Source organism: Babylonia areolata, chromosome 4 (assembly GCF_041734735.1).
Source record: "Babylonia areolata isolate BAREFJ2019XMU chromosome 4, ASM4173473v1, whole genome shotgun sequence".
Taxonomy (NCBI): domain Eukaryota; kingdom Metazoa; phylum Mollusca; class Gastropoda; order Neogastropoda; family Buccinidae; genus Babylonia; species Babylonia areolata.
The window spans coordinates 9,818,478-9,836,628 of NC_134879.1; the positions used below are offsets into that span (position 1 = coordinate 9,818,478).

The following is an 18,151-nucleotide window of genomic DNA, read 5'->3' on the forward strand; positions in this document are numbered from 1 at the left end:
CACTCGTGCATTTGCGTGCAAATGTTTTCTTTAAAATGCAAGCCACTGCAGGCATGACAGCACTGCGGTCTGTCAAGAATATATACAAATAATACATGTGTGCATGCACACACACACATGACATGCACACTGGGTGTGACTGATACATATATAATAAATTCACTGAATCATTAATTCTCTTATTGAAGTATAGCTTGTAGCATGTTAACAATGTGGGGAAAGAAAGAAATGATCCATGAATGAAAGCTACAGGAGGAATTTGTATTATACTCCATGTTTGGTGATACATATACTTACCATGTGAAACTGATACAAACTAGGCCTATCGGTTTGCTCTGCTTAGCCAAATTTCGCGCAACTAACAGTGAAAAGATGACCCGTCTTGCCCGGCCCGCTCTTAGCCAATCAAACACCTCTAAAAGCTATAAGCGCTGAATCATTCTGTGGCCATCGAGAAAAATGCCCCATGAGAACCACGGCAGAAGCGGGGACTGATGGGCGGGCATTCGAGTTTGACATGGTAAGTATATGTATCACGAAACATGGAGTATAATACAAACTCCTCCTTTTGGTGTCATATACTGTACCATGTCAAACTGATACTGAATTTAAAGCAAATGGAGGAGGGCAACGCCTACTGGTTTGTATGGGGAGCTCTTGTAACCGAGATGGCAGTGTTAGCTGCGACAAAGGAAATCCCCTTGAAACCGTCAGCCCTGGTCATACGGAAATCCCTAAGGTAGAAGTTGATGAAGGGATTCTCAGACCACCAGAAGGCTTCCTCCAAGACATGCTGCAGTGGTACAGAGTGCTGGAAAGCAGCCGAAGTAGCTATGGCCCGCACTTTGTGAGCTCTGGGATTAAGACAGCTGATATCCTTGTGAGAATGAGAGTAGGCTCTATGAATGACTTGGGAAACCCAGCGGGAAATGGTGACTGCAGCGATATCTTTCTTGTAATTCTCATTGAGGGAGATGGGAAGACGCCTCTGAGAAGAACGCCTAAGGTGAGACCTATCCCAATAGTATTTGAGACACTGAACAGGGTAGAGATGCCTATCCTCATCATCTTGGGCAAGAATATCAGACAATGGTATGACCCTCAGAGAGGGGGAAGGGACCTCGGGGTCTTGGTTCTTAGCCAGGAACTCTGGAAGGAAACGAAGAGTGATGGAACCATCTCTGTGGAAGGCCAGATCTTGTGGCATTCCACTAAGACCATGAATCTCGCTTCTACGACAGCCTGTGGCCAGCAACAGAAGGAAAGTGGTCTTGAGGGTGAGTAAGTCGAAAGGAATAGTCCCCAATGGCTCGAAGGGCTGTTTTCGAATGAAATCCAGCACCAGGAACAAGTCCCACAGGGGCACTCATCTGGGGTTTCTAGCTTCCTTCAGAGAGGCACCCCTTGCCACCTCTCTGAGCAGGAAATCCGCTTCAAAGGCATCTAGCTGTTTGATTGTGGTACAGATGGCAGACCTGTACCCTCGCACAGAACTAGCAGACAGGTTGAGAACCGAGGAGCAGTGAGCCAGAAAGTTGGCGAAGTGCATGCTCATCAGGTTAGTAGGGGGAACGTCCTGAGCCATACACCACCGCAACCATTTCTTCCAGCGAAAGTCATACAAAGTCTCAGTTCCCTCCCTCCTTGCTTTGGTGACTATGGAGAGGAGGTCAGAGGAGGCACCCCCCTGGGTAAGCGCAGCCGACACAGAGGCCGACCAAGGGGTCGAAGACTTCAATGGTGATGCTGACAGTACCAACCTGCACAGCAGCCACGCGTGCAGGTGGAGCAGTTGAGGATTGGAATGAGGTATCCCCAAATGAGGCTGCCTCAGCAGATGAGGTTTGGTTTCGAGTTTCAGGGGTGGAACATGTGTCACAGACTGAAGGTCCGGATACCAGGGCTGGGCTGGCCATTTCGGCGTAATGAGAATCAGCTGCAGGCATTCCAACCTGGCTTTCCATATCACCTTGGACAGAATCGGAAAGGGAGGAAATGCATAGGCAATCAGACTGCTCCAGTCTAGAGAGCATCCACTGCCCACACTTCCAGGTCGGTGACCGGAGAGACATAAGTGGGAAGTCTCTTGTTGAACTTTGTGGCAAAGAGGTCCACCACTGTTCCCACACCCCCTGAAGGGTGTCCTTGTCCAGGGTCTACTCTGTGTGGATGACACTCTTGGACCTGCTGAGAGCATCTGCCAAGATGTTGGCTTTTCCTGCTATGTGTCTCGCTGAAAGTGCAATGCCCTTGCTGTGGCACCAACGGAGGAGAGCCTCGGCCCGCAGGGAGAGGTCTATTGAGTGCGCTTCCCCCCCTTTGTTCACGTAACATGCGACCGTCGTATTGTCCGTGAACAAGTGGAAGGTCTAGCCAGTGGCCTCCCCCATGAAGTGCAGGAGAGCCCTGTGAACTGCCTCCAGTTCCAGAACATTGATGTGGCATTGGCGCTCCTCCGAGGACCAAGTCCCTGCTGCATGGAGTGAGTCCATGTGGGCTCCCCAGCCGAGGGAGGAGGCATCTGTGAAGAGTGCTACCTGAAGAGTAGGTGGGGCTATGGGCACCCCCTGTGTCCGAAGAGGGGTGGTTAGCCACTCAGATGTCACCTTGAGGAACCACTTGCCCAGACATATCTGGGTATCCCATGGCTGAGTGCTCTGGGACCACCGTAGCCTCAGTGCCCTCTGAAGAAGGCGCTTGAGAACCTTGCCCAGGGGAATGAGAGGTGCCATGGACTCCATCATGCCCAGGAGGGAAGAAAGTGTCCATGCTGTTGCTTGGGAGGAATGGCACAAGTGGCTAGGAGGCCTGCCAGACGGTCCCAGCAATCTGGCGTCTGAGAGTCTATCATGCACCGCGTGTCGAATCTCATCCCAAAGAAGTCGAAGGACTGACTTGGGGACAGACTGCATTTCTCCTGGTTCGTGAGGAAGCCCAGTTGGGAGCAAAGGTCTAGAAGTCTGGCCGTATGACTCTGGCACAGGGCCTGCGACTGGGTCAGGATAAGCCAGTCATCCAGGTACACACAGAGATGAATGGATTCCGACTCGACGATGGACACCAATTCCCGCACCACCTTGGTAAACAGGAAAGGGGCAAGGGACAGACCAAATGGGAGGGCCAAGAACTGGAACACCTTATCCCTCCACACGAACCTCAGGTACCGACGGGATGCCGGATGGATGAGGATATGAAAATAAGCATCTTTCAGATCGATAGAGGTAGCCTGTTGAATGGTCTCCCGAATCTGTGCCGGTGTGTCCATCTTGAATTTGATTTTGGGGAGGAATTTGTTGAGGGGGGACAAGTCCAAGACTGGTCTCCACCCTCCCAAGACCTTTGGAATCACGAACAACTGGCTGTAAAAACCGGGGCCCAGGTCCGAGAGTTGAGATATCGCCCCTATGAGGAGTAGGTGCGATATCTCTTTCTCTAAGACGCGCTCCTGCTCCGCCGAGCTGGGCACATAAGGAGGAGGAGTGGATCTTAGAGAGGGGGGGGGCAGTCCTCTGCCCAAGGCAGCATGTACCCCGACTCTAGCACCGACACAATCCAGTCGTTGAGTCCCAAAGCATGCCACTGATGTGCATGTCGGGACAAGTTTCCTACTTGGAGGGGCTGACGACTGGTGGTGCTGAATCGGGGCCCAGTCATTGGGGGTGCTGCCTTCTGGCCTTGGGCATGGCCAGTCGGCTTGGACGGACATGAGGTGGTTTATTCCTCTGCCGCTGTTTCTGCGCATGCCGCTTCGACTTAGGTGACGTGGTACATGGAGGGGCCCTGGCACATGGTGGTCCTGTGTGTACAAGCGTGGTTGCTACTTTTTGTGTTCTTTTAACAGTATGACTGATTTTGCTGAACTAAGGTAATGCAGTCCCAGTCCCAAGAGGAGGAAGTCCAAATAGAGAAATGTGACTGACAGAACCTGTAAGCTCTCTTATTTCAATAAGGTGACAGTCCGTCACTGATAAGCATACTTCTAAGCAGCAACAATGGAGTAATTGACCTTAGTGAAATGTGACTGACAGAACCTGTAAGCTCTCTTATTTCAATACGGTGACAGTCCGTCACTGATAAGCATACTTCTAAGCAGCAACAAAGGAGTAATTGACCTTAGCATTATAAACAGAATTTTGTGCTCTCTCAGTTGATGCTTTGGTCCTGAAGCTGGCAAGGACAACATTTTTTTTTTTTTTTTTTTAATTCAAGATTAATCAAGCAGTTATTACATACACATTTTATTTACAGTCACCCACACATGCCTTTTTCTTTTTCTTTTTTTTTTTAATAAAAAGTTGCTGGATGAAGCACAAGATGCTGGAAGAGTGGGTCACGTATTGGGTATTGCTATAAGACTGAAGAATTTTGGAAACATTGGTTGTGGACCATTGCTGCAAGGGGGGTAACTCAGCATCCTTTTTTTTTATGAAGACAATGTTTACTTCACATTTGCAGATGGATCTGTCCATAAAATCACAATTGTGGGCAGGTATGGCATGCTGTGAGTGGCCATTCAAAACAAAATTTAGCAACCATGGGGAACAGATACAGAACAGCATATCTAAAACACAGTCTTGATACAAATTCTTCAAAGGACAGTTCATTGTCTTTGGTGTAAGTGTGAATGTCTGTGCATCAATGTGTCCCTTTTTATACATAAATGAATGTCAGAATCACTGAATGTAATAATCATTAAACTATTTAACATTGATCACATATATGTCCAGCCTTCATATGCAGTGTGTGTGTGTGTGTGTGTGTGTTCATACATAAATGGGTGAACACGAGTATGTCAGTCGAGTATCTTTCATTCAGTCAGTTTCTCACCTACGTTGCTCACACAAACAAACATAACAAAAATCTCTTCAGCTTCATCTTTTAATAGAACATTTTCTGCAAGATTTTGCAGCATGACCATCTGTCTGATTCTCAGTTTTTCCAATGCTCAGACCATACTGGCAGTCTTTTCTTTTTAACTCCAGTGACAAAACAAGATGAGACAACCCTAGCAAAACAGTTCTTCCGGTGCTGGAATCAACAACAATATTCACTAAATCCTCATTTCATTATTCATGTCATTCCAACTGCAAAGTTCACACACCCAAAACAAAAAAACAAAAAACAAACAAAAAAAAAGAAAACTTGACAATGCATCCAAACAAGTCAAGTCCCATGCCAAACAGATGTTTACCTATAGATGAAAAATAGTGAACAACAAACTGAGTAAGGGAATATGAAAAAAAAAGCCCAAACTCTTGGGGCTAAACCAACATTCTATTCTGACAAGCATGTATCCATGTACAAAAAGAAAACCATTCACTCATCTGTCACATAAAACATACACATGACAGTCAGCCAAAAGATGACATGACATAGCAATAAAAAAAAACAACCAGTCCTATGACACGCCAGGATCATCAATCTTTCTCAGCAATGGCCGTCAGATGGGTGTCGATTTCTGCCTCTGTCAGAACCCTGAAACACAAGTCTTTTTTGTTGTTTTTTCAACTTTCTAAATCAGTTGCTGTGTGCGTGTGTGGAGGTGGGGGGTAGGGAGGGGGGGGGGTTTGCTATGCAGGCATTTAATTTTCTTGTGTCAATTTCATTCACCCAATAGACATTAAGTTCATTCGTTCATTCATTCTTCGTCTGTCATTCCTGAAATCTAACTATCATCTTATATATCTTCTGTAATCATATATACCCTTAACCACAATATTCATACTCTACCATTTACTATGTCAGTCTTGCCATCTGCCTTTATCAACAAAGAATACTCTTGCAACATATGCTGGACTTTTCAACATTTATGTGTTTTACCTATAACAAAAAGCTAATGAACTAGGAAAGAAATGAATGTCAAACTGAAAAAAAGTAACATTACTTTCAAAATCACTCTAAGCAGAATCAAAGAACCACAAGTCCACTTGAGAATATGACTGAAGCAAGCAAAAACTGTCTTGTTCCATGTTCTATTTTCCCGACTGTTACAACAAAGGGAGGAGAGAGGGAGGACAGATGGAGATAAGTATCAGGAACTGATATAGCAGACAGACATTTCTTTATTTTTGGTGTGTTGGGATAGGAGAGCATACAGGTATAAACACACAATTATCATAAACACACATGCACGTCTTTTTTTTTACCCATATCTAACTTAAAAGCTGTTAGAAATTTGTCAAGTGCTGACCTGAAGTTAGGATTGTCCTTAGTGACGACGCCCACTTCCACTTCAGCAGCCTTGAAGTCCGCAGAGAGCACAGTGGACAGGCAGGTGATGGCGATCTGCACAGCAAACCAGTCAACACAGATTCTGCACAATCAGGGCTTCTGATGAGTTCAAAGTCCTGGAGGTCCCTGGGACTCTTTCACCATAATCCTTGGGTGCCCCAGACCACCTTCAGAGGGTCACACTAAAACTGTCCTCATTCTAACCTGGAATGTGTGGGGTGAATGTATAACTTTGAAACAATGTATGCAATTCTTTACATTTGTGTCTTTGTCATATATCTACTATTTTGTCATATCTACTATTTGTTTTTACAATTATGTTACCATGTCAATTAATTATCTATATTGTTCCAATGTACTTACCTAAATTTCTCTAATTTGAGTTAACCCTTTCGCTGCCAGGAAAATAAGATTTAAGTGAAATCTATTTGCCAGGGTTTTTTCACAAAAAACGGGTATAAATTTTCAAAAAATTCTGTGCTCTTTGTTATTGGAGAAAGACCCATAAAAGTATATATTTTCTGAAAGGGAAATGAATAAAGAATACAAAACACATGATGTTTTCCCATTTTATGCATTTTAAGTGACATGCTGTTGTTTTGAAATCAGTGTTTTGTTTTTTGTCACATTTTCAACTTGTTCATTACAAACATTAGTCTGGTAATTTGCACAAAAATATCATTTTCTGGACAAATGGATATCTGCACACACAAAATCATACTAGAACAACCACAATATAAAAAAAAACTGAAAAAGAAATAGATGCATTGTGACTTCTGCAAGTGATAATATGAATGTGAGGCCACGCCCCCTCAGTCTCCACCCCCCTCCTCTTCACCCCTCTCACACCGTCACGTCATCAGACCGCGTTGGCTGAGTGCCAAGAAAATAGCTCATACGGTGCCCTGCTAAAAATTCGTCTGCTAGAGTTGAACAGCCTGCATCACTCACTGATAGTTGTATCTTGGCCACTCTCTTGATTGCTCCCTTTATTTTCTATCAAATCGTCCTATAAATGTTCACCACTGTCTTCTCCTTCGAATTTATGCTCCAATTCTTTCTGAGCATTAGCTAAAGAAAGTAATCTTGGTTGATTTAGTTCGTCACGATCGCGTGTCTTGAGCACGGCGTCAGTCCGACATTTTGTTGAGCGAGCGAGAAGAGGAGCCAGGCAAAGACTGCGGCCAGTAACCCAACCAAAACGTTCAAATAAAGGACTGCCTTATGACGCAGATGGTGTTTCTAGCTATGAATAGAATCCAGAAAGATTCCCCAAGCTAAAGCTACCAGCATTTTTGTCAACGAACTGAATGCAAAGCAGGGAAAAGTCAGAATATTTCGATGACGAGTTATCTCGTCATGCAGGCAGCGAAGCATACATGCTTGCCATGACGAGTTATCTCATCATGCAGGCAGCCTAGGGGTTAATAAAGTTATCTTATCTGCATTGCTGCATACATACAAACTAATAACGGCAGGCATAAAGTAAATCAGTATCAGTATCAGTAGCTCAAGGAGGCGTCACTGCGTTCGGACAAATCCATATACGCTACACCACATCTGCCAAGCAGATGCCTGACCAGCAGCGTAACCCAACACGCTTAGTCAGGCCATAAAGTAAAATCAAAGTCAAATGAGATTTTCTTTTTGTGAGTGATTCTGATTTTCTATTTCACAAATGTGATCTTGCAAGATAAATGATGTTGCAAGTTTATCAGAATGTGTATATTTTCACACAGACTGGTTATTCAGTAATTGAGCATGCACTGTCAAACATGGGAACATCAAGATATGGGAACAGAAAGTGATACAGCAAGTAACTGGAAATAAACAAAAGTAAAAAAAAGTTCTATCAGAACTTCATTTGTCAATGTCATCATACAATGACAAGCTGTACACTAGTAAAACTGGGAGAAATGGGGGATAAAGAAAGGGCTAACTCAGAAAAGAATGTTTTGCTGATGAAAGTGTGACAAGCTGATTAAATGGGGAAGTATGTCTTGCTCCTAAAGTGTGGAAGTAAGTTTAGCTAATAAGGTGTGGATGTATGTTTCTGATGATAAAGCATGAAAAGTTTTCCAGTGTGTGACTGCTGAACACAATGCAGACTACTCTACCTCCACAGCCTCATTGTACGTGAAGTCCTGTTTCTTCTTGATCTTCTTCTCCAGGAAGCCATTGGCTTCCAGCTGCTTGGAGCCAGCTGAAGTGGCCTTGAAGCCACAGTAGTAGCCTGCGGGGTCTGTCTTGTACACCTCTGGGCCCTTCTCATCGTCATACCCAATCAGAATCATGCCTGGTGAAAACAGAACTCATAAGTATATTTAACACGCACACATAAACATGCCCTAAGCACACAGATGAGTTACTTTTTTTCTGAAAATACATTCATGCAAGCTACCTTAACTGCATGGTATGTAAACGTAAAAGCCTACCCATAATAATTTCAATGTGTCAAATAAGTATGATTAATTACAAAATTGCAAGGCCAATCAGAAGGATGAATCTCTGAAAGGCTACCAAACGTGTTTGTCTTAAAGTACATTTAGAATTCTCAAGTTCTGAATGTTGACTGGCTCTTACATCAATTATCCAAAGCCACTCAAAAGCATGACAAACACAACAACAGACCAGTCAGCCAACAAATACTCACAACAGCCCAGGGGTCGCATTTCAGCACTCTGTGTGTACACCTGGTTGATGTTGGCGATACGTTTGCACAGGATGTCAACAGGGATGTCATAGCCATAGGTGTACTTCCACTTGGCTGCCTCGTACCTGGCCCTCTGTACCTGCGACTGGCTGTCCGCTACAGCCAGGTAAATACAGTAAACGCTTCAACATACAGGACTGAACAATGTAAAGGCTCAAAAGTCAAATGTAAAGGCAGGAACACTTTGGGATTTGACTGTCTCCTTGGAAAATATACATGTAAATTTTAGAATGTTTGTTAACACCAAATATGGAGACCACAGCCTAAGATCATATTACGTTATGGACTAACTATATTTGTAAATAAATTTGTTTCAGTCAGACTGATGCCATCACTGCTCCATAAATCAATGAAAATGGACTGTCAATTGAGAAGTCATCTGATGCTAGCAATATGAACAAGGCCTGGAGGATATCACTAAGTTAAGAAAAATAAATAAATAAAATAAAAACAACTCAAAAATTATGTTTGAAAACCATTCTTCTGCTTTGGTTACTAAGCAAGTGAAAAACATGAGATGGACATATCTTCAGTCTTGTTCAGCAGAGTGCTATTTGTTGCAGTATCAAGCTCTGCTGACAAACACAAGAGATAGAGAACCTTGGGTAAAACCTGGATAAGGGAATGCTGAGTTTCTGCCAAGTACCACAGGGTGTTCCAGCCCTACAAAAGTACAAATTATAAAACTGTATAACTGTATGAAGGATCCAAACCAGAAATCCTTTCAAAGGTAGCAAAGACAACAACAGCAGCACTGACCTGACTGAAACTTACATTGGAGAGCAACATCTCGAAAAACACAAGACAAGACTCTTGCGTGCTCTGGTATATTTCATCTTCTTATATGTGTAATAAAAAAGAAGAATTCAACTTATTTCAAGCCATGGAAATAAAGTGTTATCACAAGATACAAAACATCAGATACAGTGATCACATCACCATGAACAAGAGCATCAAACTATCAAGCAACATATTGGCTTTTACAAAGATTTGTTGGCATCAGTTTAGGAAAGGAAGCTACGCCGGCATGAACACATACGTATATTAACAAGATCCAATGGTCTTGCTAAAACAGTCATAAAATGAAGTGTTGAGGGAGGGAGACCGTAGCGGAGACAGAAAAAACGATGAACTGACAATACTGCAGAATGGACAGGAAAACCATTTGCAGAGACCCAGGATTTCACATACAACCGGCAGACCTGGAGGAATCTGGTGAACAGTTTTTCTGTCCAGTGCCCCAATGATTCTTCAGTTGAGGGAGAAGAAGATGAAGAAGAACAAGAACAAGAAAATTGTAATTAAAAAAAAACTAAAACAGTAAAAGATACAAGGGTAAGTGCTGGCAAAAAGTGTTCCCGCTCACCAATCATGCCAGTCATGACACATCCGATGCGCTCAGTCAATGAGTACAGGTGACTCACAGTGCAGGGATCCAGCAGCTTATCCTGTCAGACAGTAAGCACACACAATGCATGTAATATGTATAATATCAACACAAAAACTGAAAAAGTTATATGAAAAATGTCACCCTGGCAATATTACAAGAGACCTGTTATTTGCTCACAGCTCCTCATCTTGCAGTTTTATTTCCTTTTAGTAGTTTTAATCCCTGTTACTGTGCTAGATAAGATTGTTTTTTACACTGTTATTTATACTAACATCTATAATTTTCTAACTCTAAGCTATTCTCAGAGTCACACAGAAACAATAATAACAGTTTAACTTTAAGTATCTAGACCAAAACAAAATGTCTGAAGACAACACAAGTTCTACCAACATATGCATGTACATGTATGATGTAGTCTTATTTTTATTCTTGCTTGCATGTGTTCCCATGCTCTCTCTCTCTCTCTCTTAATCTCTTTCTCTCTCTCCCACACACTTCATGCACTCACTGGGACTTTCTTCTGTGTGACCACCACAGCACTGTCCTTGCCTCTGACAGCCACAGACGTCAGTCCCCCCTGATTGATGGCCTTGAAGGCATATTCTGAAAAAACAAAAACAAAAAACAATTGTCATTTTTTCATATGCTACCATCAAGGCGTGACTAGCATATTGGGTTTATCACTTTATGCAAAGATCAGGCATCTGTTCCCCCTTTTTTTTCACTTTTTAAATTTTTTATTTTTTTATACAGCAGTGTTTATGTACAATATGTAGATCAGTCTGCATGCTTTGACATCTCCTTCAGTCCTTGTAACTGAAACTCATGTCTTACAGTAACCACATTTACTGAATCAGCAACCACAACACAGTCATCAGACTCTGCAAACTAATGTTGGTTGTAAGATGGAATTGGAAGAACAGAACAGAACAGCTACACTTAATTAGTTAATACATCTCATGTGCACTTCTTGGGGGCTAGTTTGCCTTTGGGAACCATCCCAACATGACTGTCCTAAAACCCTCTTGGCCGAGGGAATGGGGGTGTAACTGGGGCAAGACACTCTCCACTATAATCAAAATCTAACCCAGATAGTCAGGACAGCAGTTACCTCCTCAGCTGTCCTGATAGACATAGTGGGACACAACGGACTATCATACTAATTACTACTGAAAAAAAGCACAAGATTTGACTTTTGAAGTACTTAGCAGTTGGAACTGCAAAGTGCAATGCTGGATTGGCTGTCAATTTCAGCATCTTAAGTCAACCAAAACCTGCACCAGTAACCTATTTAAAATGTACCGTTTTCTTTACAAACACAAAAATTCCAAGACAAACTACTGTGATTTTAGGGGGGATAAAGGAGTCCTGAACAAGGGAGGGTTGTGGTGCGGACTGTCCCATCCCCACTCAACTCTCCTTGTGAGACATGCCACAATGTAATATTTGTGATAATGCAACCCTGATCCTAAAATGTACCAAAAGTATGAAAAAAAACAAAAAATATATACTAGTTTCCGAGCGAAATTAACAAATAGACCGTAGACGAAACAAATAAAATTTTCACGTACAGTAGTTCGTTTTTTCGTTTTCAATTTCAGCGGCCAACATCAACTTCCACTTCACATGCTGCTGCAATCAAATATATCGTGATTAGGCAATTTACGGTTATCCATTACATAGCTTTAAACATAAAGGATTGCTTACCGACTTGGTACAATCTACCCTCAGGGGAGAAGATTGTAATAAAACGATCAAAACCGGCGCTACTTCCTCGCGACATTTTTGCAGACAACCACAACCATGACACAGCGGCACGGCATCAAGGGCGATAATCATCCGGTTCCAGTTGTTTCAGCGAGGCTATTGACACGGTCTTCTGCCACAGTTTCAATCTCGAGGAGGAAGAAGGCAGACACTTACCTACTAAACACAGTGTCCGTGAGGAACCAGGGTTCGTGTCTCGGTCTCACCCTTTCTCCCAAGTTTCAGTGGAAAATCAAACTGAGTGTCTAGTTATTCGGATGAGATTATATAAACCGAGGTTTCGGGTGCAGCAGTGCACGCACTTGGCGTACTGAAAAATACCCATGGCAACATATAAAAGTGTTGTCACTATGGAGAAGAAATCCACTTTGATAGGTACACATACGCACTCAATACCTATGTAGCGTATTGGTTTATGCTGCTGGTGAGGCATCTGCCAAAACCATGTAGCCAGGTGTGGCTGATTTCTTCTCAGTTCTTCCGTCCACTAGTTTAACTGCGGATGCCCACTGGCAGCCGGCCAGGTCAACTGCCGGACTTGAAACATCACTTTGGCTATTATCGACAGAAGTTTGGCGATTGTTGCCGGTTTGAAAGAGATTCAGTGAAAAAAATGAGGTAGATATTTGCGCAATAGAGAGAAAAGGGTGGGGTAGGTTAGTTTGTCAGGGGGCAGTGATCACTGTGACGGACTCACGGGCCACTGAGCAGAATGACACCTCAGTTCTCATTAACGAATGTGTCATGGATTGGGGCATCGACAGCCTCATTGGGAAGATCGGCGTGACGTTTCAGTCACGAACTGCCCATGGGAATTAAGGCGTTCAGCCGGATGTCCGCACCGCAGGGGATCCTGTCAAGGTTTACGTGTGGGTTCTTCGAGTCAACTGAGCACCGCGCGTTCAGTTGCTGCGCTAGCTGTTCAGTTGGTGCAGTGGAGGTGTGGCCATCTTACTTTTGCAACTTGAAGTCCCCTGGACAATACTACTAGTGGCCCTACTCCTACGGCGTTCACACTCACACATTGACATACATACATACATGCATGCACACGGCGGCATATGTCGGCCGTGTGCACCACTGGAAAAAAAAATTGAAGTAGAAAAGAATTATTTACTAGTAAGCTAACCCGCTCTAGTTGCTACCCATCAAGTTAAGCTGCACTGCATTTTCCATAAAATGCTACTTCTGTCAGTCTGTCTCGAATATTTTCCTTGCCTTTCTTTTTTGACACTGAAATGCGACAAACACCATTAATAATTGTTCAGTGTTACAGTGAGTCCTCAGTTTTGACTAAATATGTATGTGTGTGTACACTGGCACGTGCCAGTGTGTGTAAGTGCAAATGTGTATGTGCGTGCAGTGCGTGCATGAGTGTATATATATGATTGTGATATCCTTATCAGTATGAAGAGTGAAAAGAAATATTTTAAGTAACAGAGAAGATACAGAATGTGTGTCACATAACATCGGCAATGATAGACAATATACGGTTGCGTCAGCATGACAGTAAAAATATTAGTTTGTGAGCTTCAACACTATCTAGATCAATTGCGGAAAGTAAGCGTTCCAGGGTTTAACAAATTTATTGTATTTCATTTGGATACTGGCGATTTACTTTTCTATTTCATACGTTTGTTTCAGTATGCAAACAAATCTCCTGAACGTGGGCAATGCTTTCCCCATTTTACATCTGTAGATATAAATTTTCGCAATCAAAATAATCAAATCAACAGCATCATCAGTTTTAACATTTCGTTCACATCCAAACAGTACAAGGTGCTCACTGAAGCGGAATGCACCGGCTAGCGTGCACTTTTGAGTGAGAGTAGTCTGAAAATCAACACAAAATGACTGGACAAAATGGCAACAGCAAAAAACATTTTGAATGTTGTGAATTTCAAAAGGAGCACTTATCGGATCCGTCTGGATTCATCAGTATTCATTAACATTGCATTTATTCATAAAATTCTACGAACTGCCTTAATGTCACAGTGAAGGCACATTAGATTCACTTCTTTGACCTTCTGAATCTTTCTTTAAAAAAATAATAGATAAATAAATAAATCCACTGTATACTTCTTGTAATTCTTCTATCCCAGTTTTGACAACATTCGGTCAAATATCACTTTTACGGTGTAATCATAAAAGTCTCGCACCTCTTGGGATGAAATGCTAGATTCCACATGTTTTACTTGTCTCAAGAATTCTATTGTTTCCACTTACCATCTGCAGTCCGCTCCCCAGAACATGTGTGTTGACTGGAAAGTCACACTTCAGGTCGCTGTGGAAAAAAGTGTGGTTTTTTTTTTCTTCTTCTCTCTTCTCGTTGATCAAGGAAGCTCGACTAATGCATGTGAGGAAACGACACCATGCCTTTGACAATCGAAGAGCATAGGGCAAGAAAACGAAGGCGACGAAAGTGTGCAGCAGGTATGATTTCGTTCCTGTACTGTGTTTGTATTTTACTGATCATTCTCTGCAAGGACGTGGAAACCAATCCTGGCCCTGACGATGGGTGTCACTCCATCCTGCAAAACATAGACTGGAGGTTTTCACAGATTATGTACAATATGCAAAGCTACATGGCGGATATAAGCCGAAATCTGAATGACAAGTGCGAACGACTCGATTGAAACCTGAGACAGCTGACAGATGACATCACCATACTGAAGACCAGTGTTGATGAAGACAGAGAAAATATCAAATATCCGATCATTGCAAGACGATCGTGATCGTGTTCTGCAGCGGCTGGGACAACTGGAAAAGGAAGTAAATTCTACCGAGACAGAAAACAGAAGGAACAACTTGAAGCTTATGGAAGTAAAGGAACTGTCGAGGGATGATTACCGAGCCAGCGTTGACCTCATCGTTCAGTTGGTCAATGATTGTTCCCGTTCAAAAACCTGGCAGTTCTCCGACATAGAAAGGGCCTACAGGATTAGCAAACGAAGCCAGGATCATGATCACCCGAGACCTCTGATAGTGGTGTTTCACAGATGGACAGATCAAATGAGGATACTGCAAGATCAAGATACCAAAGTTGTCTAAGAAATAAAAACATCAGAGTGACTTCCGATCTGACCCCCCAGCAGAGAAACGAGGTAGAGTACAGGGAAGCGGGCCTACTACGGGAACAGGAGGCTGCAGGTAGACGACAGACCACCTCATCACAACCAGTACCATTGCAACCAGCGGCCTGAACTTCACAGCCGACGCCAAGAAGGAAGGGACATATGGAAACCATAACCACGATCATCCCACACGTCTGAGTATGATAATGATTACAGAAATACAAGGCGAGGAAAAGGTGACAGGGATCTCCAAACAAACCACTCACCATTCAGAACCCCCAGTTCCAATGAACGGGATCCGTCGTGCACCCACGAGGATAATCCTCTGCACCACTACCACAGAGAGCAAAGAGATCGCAACCGACTTCAGAAAGAAAGGAGGTGGAACCCAGACCAGGACTTCTTAGCAGCAAGACGGTATCCAGAAGAACATGACAGAAGTCGCAGCGTGCACGATGACATCATACATCATCACCGAGTGGCGATCTTCATTTCCAGCAGATTGGGACACACTGTGTGGCAATGATTTATTTACGGACGACGCAGCAAGTCATACGAAAGGCAGAGAGAAAGGAATGATAATGTCCAGGACAGCAACGGAGAACACAGTGAAAGGAACAGACGCGGTCTGGTTCCAGTTGTTTCAGGACACCAACTGTTCAGTGAGGTTGTGCACACTGAGAGCACTGGTGACTCCAGGCTTGCCAACAGTCAGGAAGAAGTCAGCAAGCAGCACCAGCACTCTGTGACTGTTCAACTGTCCTCTCCACAGGATGCTGCTGACACCAGCCGATTCAATGGATCTGACGTTGAAGTGCAACCTCCTGGCACAGAAGACTGTGTCGGAAACGATATTTCTGGCCCCTCCCCCAGCCCTGTAAACCTGGAGGAACAGTCCGAGGAGAGAGACTATCAATCCAAGGAGGCTGAATCCACAGCAGGACAGGTCCACTACAACAGCAGGCAGGAGACAACACGACACCCCCAGCAGCCCTGCTCACGGAAGTCCTTGTGGTTCCCCACCTGCGTCACAGATCATCCGCTGTCCACTGACGGTGCCCAGGACAGTGCCGGTCAAGACACCACAGCCAACGCTCCTTTGTCAACAAATCTTGACCCCAGCTTCACAAACAACATAGATGACCTTCAGACTGCCACTGACACTGAACACAAGGACGGGGAATCCCCAGTCTTTGTGAACCCGCCATACACGATTGACCCTGTGCAACATGTGCAAACAGAACGCTCGCGCAATTTACGTTAAAAACAGCACGTAATGCACGTGCACTTTGCCAGAGCAACATTCCGAACTCGTTCAGGAAGCAAACGCCCGTTAATGGTAAGGCGAGTAACGACACAACAACACCTTGTCAAAAGGACAAAAAGACAGAAAGGACAGAGGCCCACTGGATCCAAGACTGAAATATTGTAACTGAAAATAGTGAAAACACTGTAAACTACTCGATTTCTGTATGTACCTCGTGGACGTTTGGATTGACACTTCGATTCCTGACCTATAATGTAGGCGGACTACTTTCTAAATTGGACAATGCTGATTTATTAACATATTTCAAATCTTTTGATATTATTTGCATAACTGAGATTCATGTTGCGTCTGAGTTTGAAACCGTTTTGTTTGTAGACTTTGACATATATGTCTCCAAAGCGAAAAAAATTATCGTACCAGGGAAGATGTTCTGGGGGAGTTATATTATTGGTAAGAAAAACTCTGTCATCTTTCGTAGAACGCGAAAATATAAACATTGAAAAAATGGTAGCTTTGACATTGAAGAAAATGCTATTTGGGTTCGATAAAGATGTTATCTACATCGCAGTATACATTTCACCTCATGATTCCAATTTCTGAAAAACTGAACAAAAATGGGATTGGATAGATATGTGATGGACCTGCACGAGAAAATCGATGATTTTTATCTATTGATGTGTGGGGATTTATACACACGAACTGCATCACAAAATGCTTCAAGATATGATGATAATATTGAACACATATATTTCAAAGAATATAATCACTTCCCAAGAAGTTCACTCGATAAAGACACAAATATGTTTGGTGATCAGTTGATAGAATTTTGCAATATCTATGACTACTATTCTGAATGGTCTGCGTGGTTATGGCTTTTATAACACTACCTATTACACGTTTATTGCACCAAGTGGCTCCAGTACAACTATTTATTATGTCCTGTGATTTGTTCCTTTTAATAAATGTAACACCACCCTTTGTCCAGAATTTCACTGAATCTGACCATCTACCAGTTACAGTAAACATCGACACACCAAGAAGTCTTGCCCATAAAGTGAATGAGTCACAAAAACGTTATGAATATGAGTCGGTCGACAGGCTGATTTGGGATCGTAGAAAAAAACATGAAGTTAAGAAAGTTATTAGTAGTGAGGAGTTCGGTAAAATGTTAGGTAAGGCAGAAGCTAAATTAGATATCGATACGGATGGAGCGTTCGGGGATTTTGTTAACGGTTTAAAATCAGCCTGCCAGCGCATGGCAAAGAAGTGCAAAATGTTCAAAGGACAGAAACATGCTGCATGGTTTGACAAGGAGTGTAAAGCAGCAAAAACAAAATGCAAAGAAAAATTACGACGGTTTCGCAAGACAGAAGATGTCGAAGACGGAAAAGATTGCCTTGAAACAAAGAAAGAATACAATAGGCTAAAACGAGACAAAATCGGACATTCAGACGAAATAAAACTAAATTTTTGATGAACAATTTACACAACTCATCTGCTTTCTGGAAAGAATTAAAGGGAAAAGCAGGTGTGTAGGTGTGTCAAAATTAAAAGTTTGTGAAAAGATTGATAGATTAGAGTGGAATCACTACTTCAAAAGCGTCTTTTGTAGCAATGAAAAGAGTTCTAGATGGAACTATCAATTAATTCCAAACGAGATGCCAAATGAAGTGGACAATATTCTCAACAGAAAAATTACAAAGAGGTGC

The 18,151-nt window shown here is 42.9% G+C and overlaps 1 protein-coding gene across 1 annotated transcript; it reads right to left on the bottom strand.

The window, feature by feature from the left end:
• Window positions 1-4,864: 4,864 nt before the first annotated feature.
• LOC143280841 (proteasome subunit alpha type-6-like) lies at window positions 4,865-12,180 on the bottom strand. The gene is made up of 7 exons (XM_076585556.1): window positions 12,042-12,180; window positions 10,843-10,937; window positions 10,311-10,392; window positions 8,885-9,040; window positions 8,349-8,527; window positions 6,191-6,285; window positions 4,865-5,475 (listed from the first exon to the last, which is right to left on the bottom strand). The coding sequence occupies exons 1-7, from the start codon at window positions 12,115-12,117 to the stop codon at window positions 5,418-5,420; spliced, it is 741 nt and encodes a 246-aa protein (XP_076441671.1). The 5' UTR covers window positions 12,118-12,180; the 3' UTR covers window positions 4,865-5,417.
• Between the last annotated feature and the right edge of the window lie 5,971 nt (window positions 12,181-18,151).

Excerpts from the sequence above, each read along its gene's own strand:
- LOC143280841 (XM_076585556.1), bottom strand. The coding sequence starts at position 12,117 with ATGTCGCGAGGAAGTAGCGCCGGTTTTGATCGTTTTATTACAATCTTC. Across the intron at positions 8,528-8,884 it reads AATGCGACCCCTGGGCTGTT|GCATGATTCTGATTGGGTAT; the intron begins GTGAGTATTTGT and ends TGTTTTCACCAG. Across the intron at positions 5,476-6,190 it reads AAGGACAATCCTAACTTCAG|GGTTCTGACAGAGGCAGAAA; the intron begins GTCAGCACTTGA and ends CTTGTGTTTCAG.